Consider the following 21,797-nt stretch of genomic DNA (forward strand, 5'->3'; position numbering starts at 1 on the left):
AGTTTTTTCTTTTAAGTTTAATGTTGTTGTTTGCAGTGGCTAAGCCAGTCGGAACGATTACTCAATCACTTCTACAAAATACAATGCAAAATTTTGGACAAAACTTTTATCAGTTTCCTTAAAAAAATAATTTCATTAGTTGTTTTTCCAAAGAAAGACAACAAAACTGGTTGCACTGCAGAAATATTTGGATTGTAAAAAACTGCTGGCTTCGCCAATGATGTTGGCTATTTAAAGACAATGTTCTTAATTATTTTCTTACTTTCCTTTAAAACATGCACTCATGACATTGCTGATTTGCTATGCACTTTGCATTGCTACATTTTATGAATTGAAATTAGCTATAAAATGATGAAAAACTTCTACTGCTCAATCTTACACTTCCTTTTAACGTTGGTTGTATCACTGGAAGGTGATCAGATATTCTGGATAATACCGATGCTCGTTAAAAAGAACAAAAACAGTGGGAGTGGTGACGTTATCCACGGTGGAGTCATAAGCTTCATTTTCTGTTTTTTTGCGGGGAACAATCATATCTGATGTACCAAGAGTGTATTCCCCTACTGCAGCTCTCACGCAATACAGATATTGCATTCCAGATGCATTTGCTGAATTATAACTAAATGACTGCGAAGCATCCCTTGTAAAGTATACACCTTTCCCTAACGTAGTTCCTAAATATATATGGAAATGAAATTAGATCTTAAATAATATTTCAGTTTATGTAAGTACTTTCACTAGCGATTGTGTGTATCGTTAAATTTTGGAAGTGTCGTAAGTTTCCCTTCATAAGTATCATTGAAAAAGAAGATTTACAAACCATTTGTATTTCCAGCAAGATGCCTGTTTAGTCCTTTTTTGTTAATTTCTTTGATTTTTTCAGCATCTGTATCATGAAACAAATACATTTCATTGCTTCCATTCTTCTTATCTAAACTTTTCTTCTGAACCACATAGTCTTTGAAGAGAGAGGGATTTTGAACACGTTGGATTTCTATGATTTTCTGCTGCTTTGCAGTCTGTCGAAATCGACTCAAAATTTTATCATATTCTGCTTTTTGCTCTGGGTCGTTTTGCGACAATTTAACCAGATGAACTTCAACTTCTTTGTTATCTGCATCAAGTGGCTGTGGGTCCCAATAATCAGGCACAGGTATATTTTCTGTGCAAAAGACAAGAAATATAAAATTATGAGTAATTTTTAAATATTTAGTACACTCTACATGCGCAGCTTACAAGTATAGGCACTTGTCTAAAAAAGAATGATTGTAAATCTATAAATTTCCATAACTATAATTTTACGAAAACAAGGACCTGTTGTTGAACGTACTGTTTCTCATTTTATTAAATTCTTTCTTATTATTGCAACCAAAGCCTGTTACAGAGCGTCATTTTATGCACAGCAAAGAAAGAAAATGTTAGCTACATTAGAGCTCAAGATACTGAAACTTCCTCAAAAAAAGAAAAAATTTACCCTAATTACCTTTTTTTGACTTAGAATCTTTTTCCCTGGAAAAATGATCTTCAATGATGCCATTCATATTTTTGTCGTTATTTTCCTCTTCACTATCAGACGTTTGATAGCTCCATTGCACCGTTTGTGACACTTCCTCGCCTTTTTCATTTGAGTCAGGGTCATTTTGCGAAAACTTATGAAGATGGATATCGACATCTTCATTTTTGGCGTCAAGCGGTTGCAGATTCCCATAACCAAGCACAGGTACAGCATCTTTAGAAAAAACAGCTTAGAAATTCATGAATATTTTATATGACTTAATTTTCATAATGAGCAGACCGCAGGTAGCAAAATATGTACCTTTACACACACATCACGTAAATTATTAACAAATATAGATACATATGTATGAATTGTGTTTTTGCTTTATTGTTCGGACCTTACAAATAGAGTAAATAGAGTAAGTTGAATTCAAGTGCTGTGTATAAAATGTAGTTAACGTGAACAAAACTAAATCAATGGTGTAGCTAGACCGTGAAAAATGGTCCGCGCTCGCATTTTGTGCTCATGTTTATGGAGTCATTGGTGTCTATTAAACATGAATGTCTTGGAATATGCTGTGAATTTGCACTAAAAATTGGTATACCTTTTTCTAGTTTCAAATATTTCCTGCTTACTTTTACAGTCTTATTGTTTTTCAAATTCTTCATTTCCATGGCTTCGAATACAATTTCATGATTGAAACCATGAATTATAATAATAACAGACTTTTCTTTCGTCGAATACGAGTTTTCTATGATAGCGTTCGTCTTTCTGTCGTACTCTTTCACTTTGCCATCCAAGGTTTGGTAACTCCATTGCACTGTTTGAGCTGTGGTCTTGGAAAAGTCGATTAACCAATCCTCTTTTTCTCTTTCTTCTTTTTCTTTGATATTTTGAAAATACCAGGAAATCTCACCACTTGCTTTTGTAACATCATCGGCACACCCAGACAGCATAATACGATTAAGATTTTTATCTACTTTTTCACAGACGTCATTTTTTTTACAAATTCCATGCAAAATATCGAGCTGCTGTTTAGAAAGTGTAACAATCATTTCACTTTCAATTTTCTGGGTTATTTTCTGCTCGTTCAGAAAATTTTTTATTTTATCCTTTGCATCATCGACAACATTTCTACTATTCCCATAAATTACTAAGTACATTTTCTTGTCAATCTTCCGTTTTCTTTCTTCAACACTCAAAACTGTTGGCTTCTCCAAAGATTTCCAAACATAGCTCATTAATTTTTTGAATATCCCGCGTTCATCATCATGTTCAAAGTTATTAGCAGCAGCCTTAAACGCTGAAAACATTTCTTCATCCTGCAACCCAATACGAACTGTTGCAAGTGAGCTCGAGTTTGTAACAAGAAAACAAATGACTGGAGACAAGATGGCGTTGGCACTGTTTACCAGATCATTCTTGAAATTGCCTGTTTCAACGGCTGGAAGCGAGACACTCTCGAATTTTAGTCCATCAATTTCCTTAAGGCATTTTTCCACACTTTGCTCAATATCTTTATAGTTCGGAGAGTATGGTGCTATCATATGAGCGACGCATTTTGCTTTAAGATTACCTGCATTTGTCAATACAGTATCACCAATTTTTGGCTTTCCAGTCAAAAGTTTTAATTTACACTCGTCATCTAAAACTTTTCCACCAACTTCCATGATTTTTCTACTTACATCAGTTCCCATAGAGAGACTGGGATTGCTGAAATACGCAATAACATCAGTGCTTTCTTGAGTGATGTCACCTTGAACAATTTCTATCTTTTTATCATCTCCAACTTGTATCACAAGGTAACTGCTGCTTGCCTGACCTGGTTTTACTAGAGATCCTTTTTGAGATTTATCAGGAAGTTCTTCAATCTCATTAAACTCCACTTGGTTCTTCAATTCATTCTGAAATGCTTGGATAGATTTCACATCCTGATTATACAAAACGAAGCTAACTTTTTTAATCTTGCATTGGCTGACAGTTTTCTCAAATCTCTTGGTCTCTTCAAAAAATATTTTAGCTGCAACTTTATGCGGAAAGCCCAAAATTCCTGTTCCAATAGCAGGAAAAGCAATGGATTTTTTGCCAAGAGTGTGACATTTTTGTAAGCAACTCTTGATGATGTTTCTTAATACCTGCAACATCAATATATATCCATTTATGAACATTTTATTTTCATGGGATATTTGCCACTAAGGTTTTGCAATACGATCCTAGGTTAAAACATATATTCTCATTTACCATAGTATATTAATCTCAGTTTTAACTGTGAACTTCTAACCAGTTGTATTGCTGCTTTTACTGACAGATTATACTTCTGTGCAAACTGAAAGCTCTACCATGTTACAAATTTAAAAGCATGTCACTGTTAAAAATTTATTTGTGCTCATTAAAATTTTCTTAAGAAAACGATCTAGTTAAATTGCTTATGTAATGACCTTTGATCGCTTATTTTTCTCAAAATCACAAAAAATGACGCTTTGGATGTATTTTAGAATTCCGAAAGAGAAGTAAACAACCAAAGTTAAAATTATTGATATTTCTATCGCCACTGCTTCCACAACTATTTTTGCCCTTTTCTGGGAAATATTGAATCATCACTATTATTGAACTACACGGCAAAATCTGTCATGCATTTAAATTCAAACATTTACCTGTTCTCCTTGTTCATTGCTGTACTTAGAACAAGCAACATGAAATACTTTATCGCAGAGAAGATTTCCACCACGAGTTTCAGCCACCTCTCCAAACTTCAACCTACGTATCTTGTCACATTCTGCTTGCAATTGTGGTCCAGCCTTTTTACTTAACGCTTTGCCGCACGGGTTCGAATCAAGTTTCAAATATTCCCCCGTGGTGTTTACAAGGACATCTGCCTGCACAGAAAAATTGTTTCAGAAAGTAACATATTGAGAAACTTTCATAAGTTTATAAGGTCATAAGTTTATATGAAAAGTACAATCCAAATTCCATATCAAAATGTAATATTCATCTATATGCAAAATAAAATACTAAACTTTTGACTGCACAGCAATTGGTAGGAGCATTAGCTGCTTAACATATCTGAAGAAACGATCAATGCTGACAATATAGCCTGTGAAAAAAGCCAACAAACATAAATCTTTTTATAATCACACGCTTTCCCTTTACCTGATATGTCGACAAATCTCCCACAATAACAGAAACCTTCATATTCTTCTTAGTGATAATGCAATTACTCGGAAGTTTTTTTGTTGTTACACGCTCGTCAATCTTGAATTCTTTATCTTCACTTTCATCTCTTCTTGTTTGCGACAACACACGTACTTTTCTGTGCCAATGATCTGCAGAATTACTCTTCTCATCTTTGTTTGGGAAGTTAACTTTTGTACCAAAGTTTTCACGAAAATACTTTAAAAATGCATTTGCGCTTGCCTCGTCGTTGTTCACAAAGCAAATTTCATTCAATGCAGTCTTCTCGTTTTCTTTAAAAAATTCCTTTACAGCTTCAATCATAACTGATGCACAAACATCTTTAGGAATGCCTAAGGTGCCACTTCCAAGAGCTGGAATTGCAATAGATTTGTAATCCCTAGCTTCTATTAAAACGTTTTTGCATGTTGCATGCAATAACTTCCGTATCCTACTTGCCTGGTGACTGTCCCAACGAGGAGCTACTGCATGAACAAGCCGTTTACATGGCAACCGACCAGGCATACCATTGAAACATTTACTTTCACGTATCTTTCCTTCTTTTATCACATGCTCGTCGCATTCTTTCTGAATTTCATATCCTCCAACTTCAAGAACCGATTTTGCGAGACCACCGACATGTTTTAAGGTTTCGTTTGCAGCATTCACAATGATGTCACAATGATAAGCTGTAATGTCTGCTTTTATCAATTTCAAGCTCACATTTTTATCTTTCATTTTGTACGAGCAGAGCAGCTGTGAAGTTGGTTGGAATTCACTGATATCAGGATTTGAGCTGTCATCTTGATCAACGGAGACAGAGATTAGGCATTTCTTTTTTATTTCAATATCTTCAATAAAGTTTTTTCCTTCATCAGACAAAATATACTCCTGCATATCTGGCTTCTCAATGCAAATGTTGTCTTTTACAACATTGGCCAACAGCTTTTCTATCACACTTATTGCTCTTTTAACGCCTTCTTTTGTACCTTGTACTACAATTGTTGATCTCTCCTGTTTTAGTACTATGGTCAACGAGAATTCCCTTTCAGCTTCTCCAATTTCTTTGGTATGAAACTTTGATAAATATTTAAAATAACCTTCACTTATATCAATGCATTGCTGGACAATAGTGTTTTGTTTTATAAATTCGTTCACCGAGTGGTCGGCTTTTATGACACCAGATTTCGTACCTATTAGTAAAATCGCAGGTGGATCATTCTTTTCAAACCTCAATGTGATATCAGTCTTCAACATCAAGTTTTCTGAAAAATCCTTCCATTTGTTACTTTTTAGAGCAGCGTAACTGTTTTCCTCGACATGAATCTGTTTTTCAAGCATTATTTCATCCATGAAAGTGGTTACGCCGCTGACTGTTCCCACATCAAAACAGAGAATGTTGAGTTGATTTTTCTTTGCTTGTTTAAGATATGCCATTGCTTTCAATGCTTTACTTTTCAGTCCAGTGTTCAAAATCGTAAGTCCACCAGATTTTAAGTAAAGATATCTTGCATTGCTTACATCTACTGTTTCGTCGACTATCTGAACACACTGAAAAAGAATTTTTCTTTCAGCATTTGAAACTTGGTCTGCAGCTCCTTGTACGATAAGCGTGTGTTTTTGATCGTCAATAGTTATAATGACGTTGCAATGTTCTGTCAAAGTTTCAGTAAAGCCTTGTTGAATGAGAAAATCTATTTTTTTTTCTGGAATGTCTTTCACTTCCAAACTGACTTCTTCTGATTCTTTTTCCATCTTAGCTATTTCATCTTGAAATTGTTCACAAATTTTCTCAATTTCACCAGCACGTGCGACAAGTTTTACTTGCGAGGCATCAGTATCTAATATGACTGTAACTTTGTCGTCTTGAAGTTTCATTATTGAATCTTTTAGGTTGACTTCAAATTCATCCAAAAACTTATCGCATATCTGAATGCGTTTCACGACAAAATCTTCGAAGAATGACTCGACTCCTTTTGCTTCATCTTCAAACAAAATTAAGTTTTCACTGCCTTTTTTTAACAACTTTTCACACAACTCCATTCCAAATGCATCAGAAAATTCTTGTTTGTGAAATGTGATAATATGATGAGCCACGTCAGGACATGATCTCAACTTGACAATGTCAAACTCTTTTACTTCTTCCAAAAACTGATAATGCTGATGCAATATCAATTTGCAGTTATCCAAGCAATGTTCTTTTGAAATCAACTTTTCTAAAACTAACAGGAGAATGTCACAAAATTACAAAAGGAAAGAATACACTCTAATGATTCAGATCTTTTCCAATCATCAATTTTGAGTCTTATTTTGAAAATCACTACTCTTGACAATGAATGTTTTTATGCAGTGCGGTGTTTGAAATTAAATGAGATATGATCTTCGCACTTAGCTGGACAATTTAAGCAATCGTCTCAGGACCTGAAAAAATCAGGTGACTCAACGGGATTCGAACCCATGACCTCACCTGATTTTTTCAGGTCCTGAAGACGATTAAATTGTCCAGCTAAGTGCGAAGATCATATCTCATTTAATTTCAAACACCGCACATAAAATATTCATATGACATTCATTTCACGAGAAAACATGAGCCCAACAATATTGACCTGCTCACCACTGTGTGACTTCATAGCTCAGTGGTCAGAGCACTGCACCGGCACCGCAGAGGTCATGGGTTCGAATCCCGTTGAGTCACCTGATTTTTCAGGTCCTGAGACGATTGCTTAAATTGTCCAGCTAAGTGCGAAGATCATATCTCATTTAATTTCAAACACCGCACTGCATAAAAACATTCATATGACATTCATTTCACGAGAAAACATGAGCCCAACAATATTGACCTGCTCACCACTGTGTGACTTCATAGCTCAGTGGTCAGAGCACTGCACCGGCACCGCAGAGGTCATGGGTTCGAATCCCGTTGAGTCACCTGATTTTTTCAGGTCCTGAGACGATTGCTTAAATTGTCCAGCTAAGTGCGAAGATCATATCTCATTTAATACTCTTGACAATAGTAGCTAATAACTAATGTCGATGAAATTTGATTAAATCCTTAAAGGGAAATGGCAATATATATTTGTTATAATTAATACAGTACATTACCCCTAAATATGAAAAAAAACACAAAAAATTTGTCATCACTGTCTTTTGTGTGGAAAGATTCATCTCTTTTTTGATTTAAATCATAGCGTGTTCGTCGCCATCTTGTAAAGATTTTTATTATGCTATTTTCTTTATGTTTTAACAAAATGACGTCTTAACAGGGTAAGCGTTCCTCAGCAAATACAAGTCGTGTGTATATATGTCAACATATAGTCTTGTATTAACCGGTTTATTGCTTTAATAGCAGCACTGAAAGAAATCCCGACAAAAAAATTCACTTTTTCTATGTTCCTAAAAAAATTAATGCCCTGTTGTGACGTCATGCATATTTCCATAATGACTTGCTTTTAAATTAAAGATGGCTTTCCTTCTTCAATTTTATTTATATTTAAAGTGATTTAAGGAGAGTTCTATAAAGAATTACAATGCCATATTAAATTCATTCTCTATTAAATATCTTAAATATTTGTTGGTAATTAATAAAAATGGTTGCCAATCCCCTTTAAAGAATGTCGATTTCCCTAATTTGAAATGCCTTTTAAACGTTACTTTCAATATTTTTGTAACTTTGTGCAGCATTTAATTAAAGGCAGTGATAGATGCTGGCGATAGAATTTCTAGATAAAGATTTCCCCCTTTATAATCCTCATTCAACTGACTTATACTACTGTAGAAATAATTAATATCGATATTATTTTGTCAAAGAATTTATGTTAGTAAATATTAATCGTCCTGGTTAGTGCAGTCCTAAAAAGGATCATTTGATTCTGAAAATACAGCCGCTACAAGAATCTCAAAACATCAGACAATACCAGCAGTCCGAAGCATAGCAGTAACTTGGACGATGAACATTTAAAGTAACTCCCAAGCTCCCAAGCTAGAAAAACCAACAACGATTATACCAACTTCCAACTCCTAACAATAATATTTTTCTTGATGAATTGGAGAGGGAAAATTTTTACGTGCCGTTAATTCAGCAGCTCTTAAATTTTGTGAAAAGTAGTGACGTTTATGAAAAGTTATGCACTCCGCACAAAATAAGTGAAAAGGTCAAAGCATTGCCTTTTTATATTCAAGAGACTATGAATCTTACCGTTTGGATAACAAAACGAAACAACAGCAATTCCTTTATTTTTTTTATGTATTATGTCACCATAGATTTTTCCCCCGCCGTTTTTTTCACTCTCAAAATACATCTCAATCGTGTTTTTGGTTGTGTTTGAAGAAAGTCCTCTCACCAAAACGCTGTTGCAAACTGGCGGAAAGGATATTTTCAAAACTGCCCCATCTAATGTTTCTTTTTCCTCCATTACCTTTTCGTTCTCTGGGTAAGATAGCAATATATTGTCATTCTTTGCAAAGTAAAATAAAAAAATATATAGTCATGTCATCTAGCTTTGAGTTTCGACTTCATTCCAAGTTTATACTGATTTTTTATTGACGTATCTTCTGCATGTTCTGTCTTGGAAGTAAGTGATCCCATTTTTTAAAAACATATTTTATTATTTTGATTTTTTATCTAATTACTTAAGAAAATTCAGATGGGAAAGAAAGCAAACATCGTATCTATATAAGTTTTTCTCACCTAAATCTTCAAAAAAAACAACAATAGCTTTTCCTTTGCTACCCATCCAAATATCTTGCACCGAGACTTTTGTCCATGCTTTCATATAAAATTTCAATCCATCTTTTGAAGTTTTTGGGTCGATGTTTTCCACAAAAAGTTTTTTTTTATCTTGTGGAAGAAATAATTCTGGTTGTTGGCTTTTCAGTTGCAACAAGTAACCTGATAGCTTTAGTTCCTGTTTGGTTAAAACTTGTTCTGCGACTGAAACAATACAAAGAAAATATTATGTTTTTTAAAACTAAATAACTTCATTCATCCACAACTTGACTTTATACACACGTTTCTATATAATTGATTTTGACTAACATCATTATCACTGGAAGATACAGAAAAGCCCCATCTAGCAAAAAAATATGGCAGAATATCGTTTTGGTTTGTTGTATGTACAAAGGGCGAGTTGTATCAGTGAAAGAAGTTGAAATCTTTTATCTCCTGCACTTTTCATACGGCTATCCGAATCAATTCATTTTGCATCATGTAAATGATGTATTACAAAGAAAAACCCTAATAAAGTAGTTATAAGCACACTCAATTGTATAATAAAACAATCATGTTATGTAAAACAACTGTAAGTTAAGCTGAATAGCAAAAAATTCTAAATTATCATTATAATTATTATAAATCGACATGGTTTAACATTTCCATTGTATACTAAGGTATGAAGAACTATACTCCTCCTATATAAAGTAGTTTGAGGTAAATCCTATAAAACAAATCTAGAAACATGTTTTGTAAATGAAACGTTCAGTTATAAATTTTAGCCCCTTTATTCCTAAACTTTGTAACATGCTTGAAATGATTTTGTGAAACACTCTATACTAACCTTCTGCGCTTTCAAACGTGATAGAAGCAACATCCTCACTACTTCGGTGAAATTTTTCAATTCTTCCTCCTACTGACAGCTCATTGCTTTCAAAAAACAACTTTATTGTATCATCTGTTATATCCGAGCAAAGTCCACTTACAATAAGCGTTCGAACTTCACCAGACTGAGCTTTTTCAACATTCTGTAGGTAAGATTTTCAGCAAATCAAATGAATATTATCATCATATATTATTAAGTAAAAAGAACTAACACAAACGAAAACAAATATAATAAAAGCAATGTTAGCAAGAAAACAGAGATTATAGTCATTGCCAAGAACTATATGACTATATCTAGACTCACTAAATGCCGATTTGAAATCGATTGTAATGTTCAATCTGACACATTTTCAGTTCAGCTCATTGAAAAAAATTTAAACACGTCCATCAATTAACTAATCTTAGACTAGAATACTGAAAGAACATTTTTTCAACAATTCCCTGTCTAAGAACAGGAGAAAATCTCAGAAGAGCATCTAAAACATATACGCGACTTTTATATGTTCAAGCTAAAGTTTGCATATGTAAAACGAATTTTATTCATATATAGCATCAATCCTATAGAATCAGTGCCCCCCCATAGAAAACATTTTTTACTGCATATTTGGCTCACCCTGTTTAAATACGATTAAGAATCAATCAAGATACCTAAGAAATGTTTACTGATTGCATTCCCATTAATGAAATTAAATGACTAGGCATCCTTAATCGTTTACACCTGTTTTAAGATCAAAAGGGAGATAGAAAAATCAGTAAGTCCGGATAACAGTATATTGGTTAAACGTTTATAGCACAAAATAACGGAAATGCAACCCAGAAACGAATTTGAATATCCGGTTGATTTTATCAATCGTAATTCATCTTTCTGTCCATAGCATTCTGTAACATTGTCATTTTCAAGGAGTTATTTTGACTCCAAAGAGGTGATTAAAATAACTCCTTATTAAATTAACTCCAATTTATGATTGAATTCTGATTTTACTCCACATGGAGTAATTTTAACTCAGCCAAAAGAGTTAAAACAACTCATAAATCAGAGTATAATTAAGAAGTTATTTTAAACCGTAACATTTAATTCAGAAGTTATTTGGACTCCTAATCAGAGACTCCTAATAGAGCTTGCTGTTGTTATGGCAACGAGTTTATCTGGCGTGTGCCTCGTGGCGCTTAGTTGGCGCTAATTTGGATTCGGAGCAACGTTCTAGACGTTTTTTCTTGATATTTTTCTAACATTTAAATATATTTGAAAAAAACATATGTTTATTCAATATTGTAAGCGAAATGGCTTGTAATAATGGAGAAATTCTTTGAATGACTCATGAAAATCTAGAAGATTTCGACAAAAAAGCTGGGTCATAGAAAGTGATGAAATTATATTGCCTGATATATTGTAAGATGGGTGGCTTGTGAGATAACTTGCTTTGTTTCGTTTTGCTGGCAGATGGATTAATCCCTTAAGGAGCTGTTCTAATGTGCCCTGTAGACGGGATTCGACGTAGCGTTAAGTAATTTTAGTAAATGGAAAAGATTAAATACTTCACAACAAAAAACGTATTTAAGCAATTTCTCTATGCTTTGCCTTTGTAAATTTACAAAACTTTTATAATGAAAGCAAATAGTTTAGCCTGATTTAAAATTTGCGACTACAATGACTTATGCGATTAAGAAAAGGTTGTAAGTTTTGCGCCTAAATTTTCTACTCCTTTCATTTACTCAAAATCAATTCACGCCTCGCTGTATCCCGGTTACCGGGCTCATGTAAACAGCCCCTAAGGGAGGTTAACAATTTCTTGCTAATGTTGCCCAAAAGAACTCGACCATATCTCCCGGTCAGTAAAACGCAAACAGCGTAAGCCATCCATTAATAGTAATTCACTGGACCACTTCTCGTTCAGGCACAGTTATAGATACGCCATGCCACATAAACTGCTGAAAACAATTAGGCTAGTCCCTAGGGTTAGGTAAGATATGGTCATGGTTATTGGTCGAACAAGTATGTGGCAGGTTATTTTTTAACTGCTTCCTTGCTAAGTACTTGTTATTAAGGCTTTTTGATGCACTGCCTGAACATTAAGGCTTCGTCAACACTAGTGCGTTTTCGTTCGAAAACGCATACATTTTGATGCCTTTAAAGCCTTCTGTCCACACTAATACGCTCCAATACGCTCAGCGTATTCACCGAAAACTCTTTTGAAAGTGAATACAAATGAAAACGTATACACATCGTATCAGTATGGACACTTGAAAACGGAGACTTTTGAAGACGATGATGTCATCCGCACTAATTGCCGCTCATTTCCAGTTCTTAAGAGAGCTACTAGCTGCGGCATAATTACAACCAAAAATGGCGGATGAGCACGATATGCAATTTCTTATCCTTGTATGAATTGTTTGTTTACAGTTAAACGTTGCGTTGTTTAACGTCATGATGGCTTCTCGTCGAAGACAAATAGCTGTCTTACAGTCATGAATTTTATCTGGGCTTTCCCCCGGTCCAATTCGAGCATGAATTCGGTCTAGCAGACCAAGAAGATTTTGAATTCGACCTGGTAGAACAAGCGCATGGTAGGAAAATTTCGAGGTGAAAGTTGTGTTGCCTGAAGAATGGAGGGAGAATATTAGGATGTCTTGCGGTTTTTTATTCAAACTGAGCGAAGAAGTGCGGCCATATATTGAGGGAACGACGACTTGAATGAGGAAACCAGTTGACGTCGTAAAAAAAGTGGCGTGCACTTTGTTTTACCTTAGTGATGAGGGCCGGCTCAGAAAGACTGCGAATGCTTTTGGTCTTTCGAAACAAACGTTGTCAAAAATTATTAGAGAAGTATGTACGGCAATCACAAAGCATTTGGGCCTAGTTTATATCAAAATTCTTTTTACAGAAGCTGAAATACTGGAATCGACTTCATACTTTAAAAAAGCTTATGTTATTCCACCGTGCATTTGGGCAATTGATGAGACTCACATTGAAATCAAACAGCCTACAGCAAATTCTACAGAGTACATAAACCGAAAGCAGCGATACAGTATAAATGTTCAAGCTGTTTGTGACTATCGCTGTAGGTTTCTTGATGTCAATGTGAAATGGCCTGGCAGCGTGCATGACGCAAGAGTATTTGCAAACTCTTCAATTAATGACTATATGAAGATTGGAAAGGTTCCTGCAATGCCCAAAGTGAGTGTGGAAGGAGAACAACCCATTCCTGTTTTTCTCATTGGTAATCCAGCCTATCCTTTAATGCCTTATCTGATGAAATAGTATTCTGGTGGGGCCTCTACAGCCGAAGAGCAGTATTTTGGTCTGTCTCTTTGTAGAGCAAGGATGGTGACTGAGTGTTCATTTAGGAGATTAAAAGGGCGTTTTGGTGCTTTGCGAAGACCCATTGGACATAAACTTAACAGAAGCTCCTTCTGTCATCTATGCTTTTTTCTCACTACATAGTTATTGTGAATGCAATGAAGAAGCCGTTACCGATGACATGATTGCAGCGGCATTTGCTCATGATAAAGATGTCCTGCCAACTTCAACCTAATTACGAGAAGTTTAATGACAGACAAAATAAACACTTTACTTCATCAAACTATCTGTAGGTTTATATATAAATTTAATTTAATTAAATTGACTCATATTGTGATTTATGAACACTTTCTATAATCATAAATATACTTTGTTCATTTTTAAATAAAGCTATACTTTGTTAATTTTACAAATACATTTTATCTTATTCAATAGAATTTTAGTTCATTAATAATGCTTAAAAATTGAATTATAACACTAATTTACTATTTTAATGTAATATATTATTACAAGTATTCTATTGAATCTGTTATAGAATATTACATTACTTCTTCTTCATAAAATCCTGTAAAACATTTCTAATATTCCATTTCAATTTTATTGAATATGCTTTGAGATATTCTATAACATGTTATAGAACATTGTAATATTCCATAGAATATTTTGGTAAGGGAAAAGTAGTCAAAAAGAACTATAAAAAAGTCTTCTGTCTTTGAAAGTTTGTTTTGGTAAATAAGAAGCGAATTTGTTCCAGGAAGAAACTGATAGTTTTATATAAATAAACGTAAAAAATTTAGAATTACTTGTAGCTACTTGATTTTGTAACATAGCATAGCTGTTATTTTATATTTTTTAAAAATGGGCAGTTATATAAGAAATTTTATGTATGTGTCTGTTCTTGTATTCTTGTCACTGCCTCCAAATACAACTTGTAATGAGGAGCAGTTCTTTTGGAGTAAGCATGGCTCAAAATGTGGAGTTATGCTTACTCCAAAAGCGGAGTTATACTTTTTGAGTAAATTCAACTCCAAAAACGGAGTCATTCTGTACCATTTTAATTCACTCCACTTTTGGAGTTATGCTTACTCCAAAAGCAGAACTATAATTTTGGAGTAAAATTCAACTCCAAAAACGGAGTCATTCTGTACCATTTTAATTCACTCCACTTTTGGAGTTAAATCAACTCCTTGAAATGAACAGTGAACATAAAGCACGGGCAGTGAACATAAAGCACGTGTAGCTTATAGCCGTTTTATTATTCAAGCATCATTTTTGTTTCATTTCATATAATACTAATAGAGAGAAATAGCAGAGAATCACGTGATGAAGTTCATGCATGCTATATGGTATCCATATTATTCAAGTATGTACCTTTACAGGCTTTTCTGCGTTCAAGTTTTCTGATAGCTCTGTGCGTTGCAGGGGAAGTGGTCTTGATTGCTCTGGTGATACTTCTATTTTGTGTCCGTGTATTTCATGTTGTTTTTGAAGAACATTTTGGAGATCTAAAAGAGTTACAATTTCAAGCTGAAATAACAAGGAAATTAAGAGGTCAAGTTCAGGCAGTGGCTTAACATTTTTTAAACGGTCGTACATTTATTTAGTTAGTTTCGTGAATGACTGTCGGGTAGCTGATAAGTGCTTGAATTACCGTAAAGTGTGCGGATTTTAAAAAACTTCACTAGCTGTCAAAACATAAAGGATGAAATGTTTCTAAGTGATGTTTTGGCTGGTCTGCATAACACCATCAACAATCACATGTCACGATAAATAATAGAAATATTTAAAATAATGAAACCTGCCGAGTATAATTGGGCCTTAAATTATCTTGGATTATTAATTTATGTATATTTTTTGTAGAAAAATAATAAGGGCAGGAAATGCGTTCGTCATACTTTCTTTTACAAAACATAGCATGTTCATGTGAAGTAAAAATAAATGACAGAACTATGGTTATAAAAGAATCAGATGCAAAACTACAGCATGGACCCACATGGCTTATCAACATATTAAGGTTTATTTCACAAACTCCAGTTTCTGTTTTGACTTCTCAAACGATTGCATTACAGTTATGAGTGAAATGATAGGCATTCTTATAGAAATTAATGTCCCTTAAAAATCTAAAATGGAATACATATTTGAATGAAAAAAACCTAAATCCTTTTTAAGTCCGAGAGTCAAATCTGCACATCATGTCACAAAATACAAAATCATAAAATGATATGAAAAGTAAAAGTATGTAAGAATTGATCATAATAAATGAAAATGAAAATTACTTCAGTATTGCGAAAGAAGTTCGATTTGAAATAAAAAACAAACAACTTTCTATAACTGAAGAGATAAATGTGTGTAATCATAAGTACCCAAACAAATAAATCACACTTTCTACCTTCGTTCTTCTCAAAAACTATAACAGCATTGTTGTCATCTAACTTGGAAACGTCATTATTTACATCGCCGCCACCAGAATATTTTTCTGATTGGAAATAAATTATTAAATCATCTAGTGATGTTCCATCTGGTAAATTTGAAACGTACAATGAAAACTGTGACATATCACTACACTACGTTTATATAAACCAACAAAGTATATAGCGCAGTGAAGTGAGGTGTGTAAGCCAACACAGTCATTTGAAACAATTAATAATTCATTAAAATCTTTTTCCAAGAAGCAATGTCCCAGGAAAACCATAAAACTAACTTTTTTCGTTTTCAGAACAAAATAATTCCTTAAAATAATTGACAACCTTGAGGAATTGATCAACCGCGTTGATACATAAAAATTGCATTAGCTCATTTGTGAATGTATTTCATAAAAAAAAAACAAAAAAACATTAAAAGCATTTCAATGCGTGGGATTTTATTCTTGGGAAATTTATAAACATTGTTATGAAGCAGTTTCGAATTAAAAAATTGACCTCTAATAATTTATTATGGATAGATCAGTCACTGTTCTCACCAATGGCGTAGCGTAACCGTTTTGTGACAAACACGGTTTGTTGTCTTAACGTAAATCTGTTTAAAAAACGTGGCTTTAAATGCCCTCCTTACATGATGTCATTACCGTAGAGTGAAAACAGAAAGAAAAATCATAATATGGGATTTGGTCAGTCGTTCACGAATTATATAGTACTTTGTTGTCTCGAGTGTAATTTTGTTATTAAAGTGAAATTCGAAATTTTAGTGCCAGCTTTCAGAGAGCAAAAACAACGTTGTCTTATGGATGGAAATGGTAGCGTGTATTAGAAAAACTTTAACAATGATTAAATACCATTAATGCCTGTAAAAATTTACTCATGTTTCTTTTGGCTATATCAGGTCTCATAAATGCAGTAAAAAATCAACTTACGAATAGCTTATTCTTTTCGCATAGACGTTGTTAAAGTCTCGATGGAACATTAAAGGCAACTGAGGTTTAAATGAATCTTCAAACAGGGCAAAATTAACACAAGTTCTTTGGGCTACTAGTATGCAAAATAATGTAATTGATCACATTGAATTTTTATTTTCAATCTAATTTCTAATTAAGCATTATAAAAACGTATTTAACAATTTAATTCTTTAAATGAGATATGATCTTTGCACATTTAATTCTTTGTGCGAAATTGACTGCCAATTACGACTAAATGCACAAGCAATATTTTAAAAGACATACGATAAAATCAATTTGGATCAGTTTTGATCAGCGGTTTTATGCTTAAAAGAAGTTACTTGAAAGAACGAAAAATGAAAAGATATGAGCTCTGCATTTTTTACAAAATACCAAATTGCTCTTGGAATGAACTAGCTACTTTTCCCATGGCTTTTAAAAGTCTATTAACGTTACAAAAGAGTATTCATGTTGTACGAAAAGTAAAAAGGAATGCCCGTGAATTTCCTACGTGAAGATAAATGGGGCAGTAAAAAGTAAATTCGGAACCACCGTATTAAGAAGATCATGGTGCACTATATATGTTTTTTGTTAAAAAGTTTATGTTTGAAGAGTTTACAACCTCAAGAAAAAGTTAAGTTATTAAATATATTTAGGAGAATAAAATCATGAACTATGCAACAGTGCTATTAACATCAAAATTTGGAACATATTTAATTAAACAATAGCTAGCTTTCTGATCGATTTCCACGGAATCAACGAGTAGAAGATATTGTTCTTAAATTTGATGTTGCTGTTTTAGAACTATTGTTTTTGTTCTTTTTGTAACTTCCCCTAACGCATGATTGCTTTTTCTTTATATACTTCAAATTGCTACTCTATATGAAATAAAAATACAAAATGTTCACAAATTTTCTATGGTATACATACATGAACGTTTTACACATTTCCCTAACAAGTTACTGAACTGTGATCAAATATTCTGGATAGTATTGACTATCATGAAAGAGAACAAAAATTGTGGGTTTGTTAACGTCATTCACGGTAGATTCATAAGATTCATTCTGGTTCTTTTGAGGAGGAGCAACCATATCGGATTTACCAAGGGTGTATTCCCCAACAGCAACCCTTGCACAATATAGGTAACGCTTTCCAGAGCTACACGCGGAAGCATAACCAACTGACATGGATGCATTCTTTGCAAAGTATACACCTTTCCCATACACAGCTCCTAAATATTAAAAATAATCTAAATTACATCTTGATAAAATTTATAGTTTTATGTACATACTTCTACTACCGACTGCTGCAACGCAACTTCAAAACAGGGTAAAGTCCCAGTATAGAATTTCCGAATATTGTCATTGTTTGTATCTTTGGGATTCTATTGTTTTTTTTTGTTAGTGAATACAAAAATATTTACATAACAAGACCAAATAAATGGGCTCATTACACATATTAAAAATTTAATTTATAGCTGATATATGAAAAAAAATTATGTATACATACCGTTCTCACTTCCAGCAAAAGCACGGTTAAAATTTTTTTTGTTAATTTTATGGACTGTATCAAAACGTGTTCCATGAAACAAAAACATTTCGTTGCTTCCATTTTTCTCATCCAAGCTTTTTCTCTTAAAGAAATACTGTTTGAACAGAGAAGGATTTTGAACGCGTTGAATTTCTATAATTTTATGCTTCTTTTCCGTTTGTTGAAAATGACTCGTAATTTTATCGTATTCGTCTTTTTGCCTTGGGTTATTTTGCATTAATTTAACAAGATGAACTTCAACTTCTTTATTGCTTGCATCAACTGGCTGCGGGTCCCAATAATCAGGCACAGCTATATCATCTGTAGAAAAAAGATGCAGTTACTAAAATTCACAAGTGTCTTACACAACCATTCATCATGTAGTAACATATCAAAAAAATAAATATATACATAAAATTTTCTGGATTAAACCCAACAATTTAGAGATGGTTGTTAAAAGAGTTGTTTGCTCTACTTTTTAGGCCTTGAAATAGAGTAACTTATACAAAGGTGTGTTTTGCAGGGCTGACTGTACTACTAACAAAGACATGAGTTCATTTGCTATTTGTGCACAGTAATGTCCTTTTTTGTATCAAATGAATGTCTTGAGAAATCGTTAATCTGATTTCATTGTAAAGGAAAAATGTATTTCTGTAAAAAATTCTGAAATAATAGTTGGTAAAAGTTTTATCTATTTCACTCTAAGCGTCATAGCTATTTCACTCTAAGCGTCATAGCTATTTCACTCTAAGCGTCATAGCTATTTCACTCTAAGCGTCATAGCTATTTCACTCTAAGCGTCATACCTCTTTCGGATTGAAGACGTTTCCTGGTCACGTTTACAGTGGCATTGTTTGTCAAATTCGTCATTTGCATGTCGTGAAAAACAATTTCATGATTGTCGCCATCAAACATAAAAATAACAGATTTTTTGTTTTTTGAATACGAATGTTCAATGATTGCATTCGTCTTGATGTCGTACTCCTCCTCTTCGCCATTTGAGGTTTCGTAGCACCACTGAACTGTTTGTGCCACCAACTTAGAAAAGCTGGTGAACAAATCTTCTATTTGTTGCTCATCATTCTCTTTGGTTATGAATTTAAAATACTGAAAAATCTCGTGAACAGCTTTGAAAACATTGTCCGCATGTCCGGACAAGATGATACGACAAAGACGTTGGTCTACCTTTGCATTGACGTTCCTCACTCGACATATACGTTGTATCATGTCGAGCTGCTGCTTAGAGAGTGTATCAATGATTTCACTTTCAATTTTATGGGTTTTTGTCTGTTCTTTCAGAAAATTTTTTATTTTATCCTTTGCATCATCGACAACTTTTCTACCGTTGCCATAAATTACTAAGTAGATTTTTTTGTCAATTTCCAGTTTTCTTTCTACAACACTCAAAACTGTTGGCTTCTCCAAAGATTTCCAAACATACCTCATTAATTTTTTGACTATCCCGCGTTCATCATCATGTTCAAAGTTTTTTGCAACAGCCTTAAACGCTGAAAACATTTCTTCATCTTGCAACCCAATACGAACTGTTGCAAGTGAGCTCGAGTTTGTAACAAAAAAACCAATGACAGGAGACAAGATGGCGTTGGCACTGTTTACCAGATCATTCTTGAAATTGCCTGTTTCAACGGCTGGAAGCGAAACACTCTCGAATTTTAGTCCATCAATTTCCTTAAGGCATTTTTCCACACTTTGCTCAATATCTTTATAGTTCGGAGAGTATGGTGCTATCATATGAGCGACGCATTTTGCTTTAAGATTACCTGCATTTGTCAATACAGTATCACCAATTTTTGGCTTTCCAGTAAAAAGTTTTAATTTACACTCGTCATCTAAAACTTTTCCACCAACTTCCATGATTTTTCTTCTTACACCACTTTCCATAGAGAGACTGGGATTGCTGAAATACGCAATAACATCAGTGCTTTCTTGAGTGATGTCACCTTGAACAATTTCTATCTTTTTATCATCTCCAACTTGTATCACAAGGTAACTGCTGCTTGCCTGACCTGGTTTTACTAGATATCTTGTTTGAGATTTATCAGGAAGTTCTTCAATCTCATTAAACTCCACTTGGTTCTTCAATTCATTCTGAAATGCTTGGATAGATTTCACATCCTGATTATACAAAACGAAGCTAACTTCTTTAATCTTGCATTGGCTAACAGTTTTCTCAAATCTCTTGGTCTCTTCAAAAAATATTTTAGCTGCAACTTTATGCGGAAAGCCCAAAATTCCTGTTCCAATAGCAGGAAAAGCAATGGATTTTTTGCCAAGAGTGTGACATTTTTGTAAGCAACTCTTGATGATGTTTCTTAATACCTGCAACATCAATATATGTCCATCTATGAACATTTTATTTTCATGGAATATTTGCCACTAAGGTTTTGGCATACGATCCTAGGTTAAAACATATATTCTCTTTACCATAGTATATTAATCTCAGTTTTAACTGTGAATTTCTAACCAGTTGTATTGCTGCTTTCACTGACAAATTATACTTCTGTGTAAAATGAAGGCTCCACCGTGTTACAACTTTAAAAACATGTCACTGTGAAAAATTTATTTGTGCTAACTAAAATTTCTAAAGAAAACGATCTAGTTAAATTGCTTATGTAATGACCTTTAATCGCTTATTTTTCACAAAATTACAAAAGAATGACGTTTTGGATTTATTTTAGAAATCAGAAAAAGAAGTAAACAACCAAAATTAAAATTATTGATATTTTTATTGCGACTGCTTCCATAACTATTTTTGCCCTTTTCTAGGAAACATTGAATCATCCCTATTACTGAACTACACGGCAAAGTCTGTCATGCATTTAAATTCAAACATTTACTTGTTCTCCTTGTCCATTGCTGTACTTAGAACAAGCAACATGAAATACTTTATCGCAGAGAAGATTTCCACCGCGAGTTTCAGCCACCTCTCCAAACTTCAACCTACGTATCTTGTCACATTCTGCTTGCAATTGTGGTCCAGCCTTTTTACTTAACGCTTTGCCGCACGGGTTCGAATCAAGTTTCAAATATTCCCCCGTGGTGTTTACAAGGACATCTGCCTGCAGAGAATAATTGTTTCAGAAAGTAACATATTTAGAAACTTTCATAAGTTTACAAGGTCATAAGTTTAAATGAAAAGTACAATCCAAATTCCATATCAAAATGTAATATTCATCTATATGCAAAAGGAAATACTAAACTTTTGAATACACAGCAATTGGTAGGAGCATTAGTTGCTCAACATATCTGAAGGAACAATCAATGCTTACAATATAGCCTGTGGAAAAAGCCAACAAACATATAAGTTTTTTATAAT

At 33.7% G+C, this 21,797-nt stretch overlaps 2 protein-coding genes across 2 annotated transcripts; both read right to left on the minus strand.

Annotated features, from left to right (window-relative positions):
* Positions 1 to 402: 402 nt before the first annotated feature.
* LOC124441583 (protein mono-ADP-ribosyltransferase PARP14-like) lies at positions 403 to 16,115 on the minus strand. Its single transcript, XM_046992057.1, has 11 exons — positions 15,950 to 16,115; positions 14,932 to 15,065; positions 10,222 to 10,405; positions 9,357 to 9,599; positions 8,865 to 9,095; positions 4,649 to 6,891; positions 4,153 to 4,374; positions 2,103 to 3,633; positions 1,484 to 1,729; positions 821 to 1,162; positions 403 to 674 (listed from the first exon to the last, which is right to left on the minus strand). Exons 1-11 carry the CDS (start codon positions 16,113 to 16,115, stop codon positions 403 to 405), a joined length of 5,814 nt encoding a protein of 1,937 aa, XP_046848013.1.
* Positions 16,116 to 17,889: 1,774 nt separating this feature from the next.
* Positions 17,890 to 20,833, minus strand: LOC124441584 (protein mono-ADP-ribosyltransferase PARP14-like). The gene is made up of 3 exons (XM_046992058.1): positions 19,267 to 20,833; positions 18,440 to 18,781; positions 17,890 to 18,158 (listed from the first exon to the last, which is right to left on the minus strand). The coding sequence occupies exons 1-3, from the start codon at positions 20,831 to 20,833 to the stop codon at positions 17,890 to 17,892; spliced, it is 2,178 nt and encodes a 725-aa protein (XP_046848014.1).
* Between the last annotated feature and the right edge of the window lie 964 nt (positions 20,834 to 21,797).

Source organism: Xenia sp. Carnegie-2017, unplaced genomic scaffold (assembly GCF_021976095.1).
Source record: "Xenia sp. Carnegie-2017 unplaced genomic scaffold, XeniaSp_v1 HiC_scaffold_20, whole genome shotgun sequence".
In the NCBI taxonomy this organism is placed as follows: domain Eukaryota; kingdom Metazoa; phylum Cnidaria; class Anthozoa; order Malacalcyonacea; family Xeniidae; genus Xenia; species Xenia sp. Carnegie-2017.

Excerpts from the sequence above, each read along its gene's own strand:
- LOC124441583 (XM_046992057.1), bottom strand. The coding sequence starts at position 16,115 with ATGTCACAGTTTTCATTGTACGTTTCAAATTTACCAGATGGAACATCA. Across the intron at positions 9,600-10,221 it reads CACGTTTGAAAGCGCAGAAG|TCGCAGAACAAGTTTTAACC; the intron begins GTTAGTATAGAG and ends GTATTGTTTCAG. Across the intron at positions 4,375-4,648 it reads GAGATTTGTCGACATATCAG|GCAGATGTCCTTGTAAACAC; the intron begins GTAAAGGGAAAG and ends TTTTCTGTGCAG.
- LOC124441584 (XM_046992058.1), bottom strand. The coding sequence starts at position 20,833 with ATGTTCATAGATGGACATATATTGATGTTGCAGGTATTAAGAAACATC. Across the intron at positions 18,782-19,266 it reads ACGTCTTCAATCCGAAAGAG|ATGATATAGCTGTGCCTGAT; the intron begins GTATGACGCTTA and ends TTTTTTCTACAG. Across the intron at positions 18,159-18,439 it reads TTTTGCTGGAAGTGAGAACG|CTGTGTATGGGAAAGGTGTA; the intron begins GTATGTATACAT and ends AATATTTAGGAG.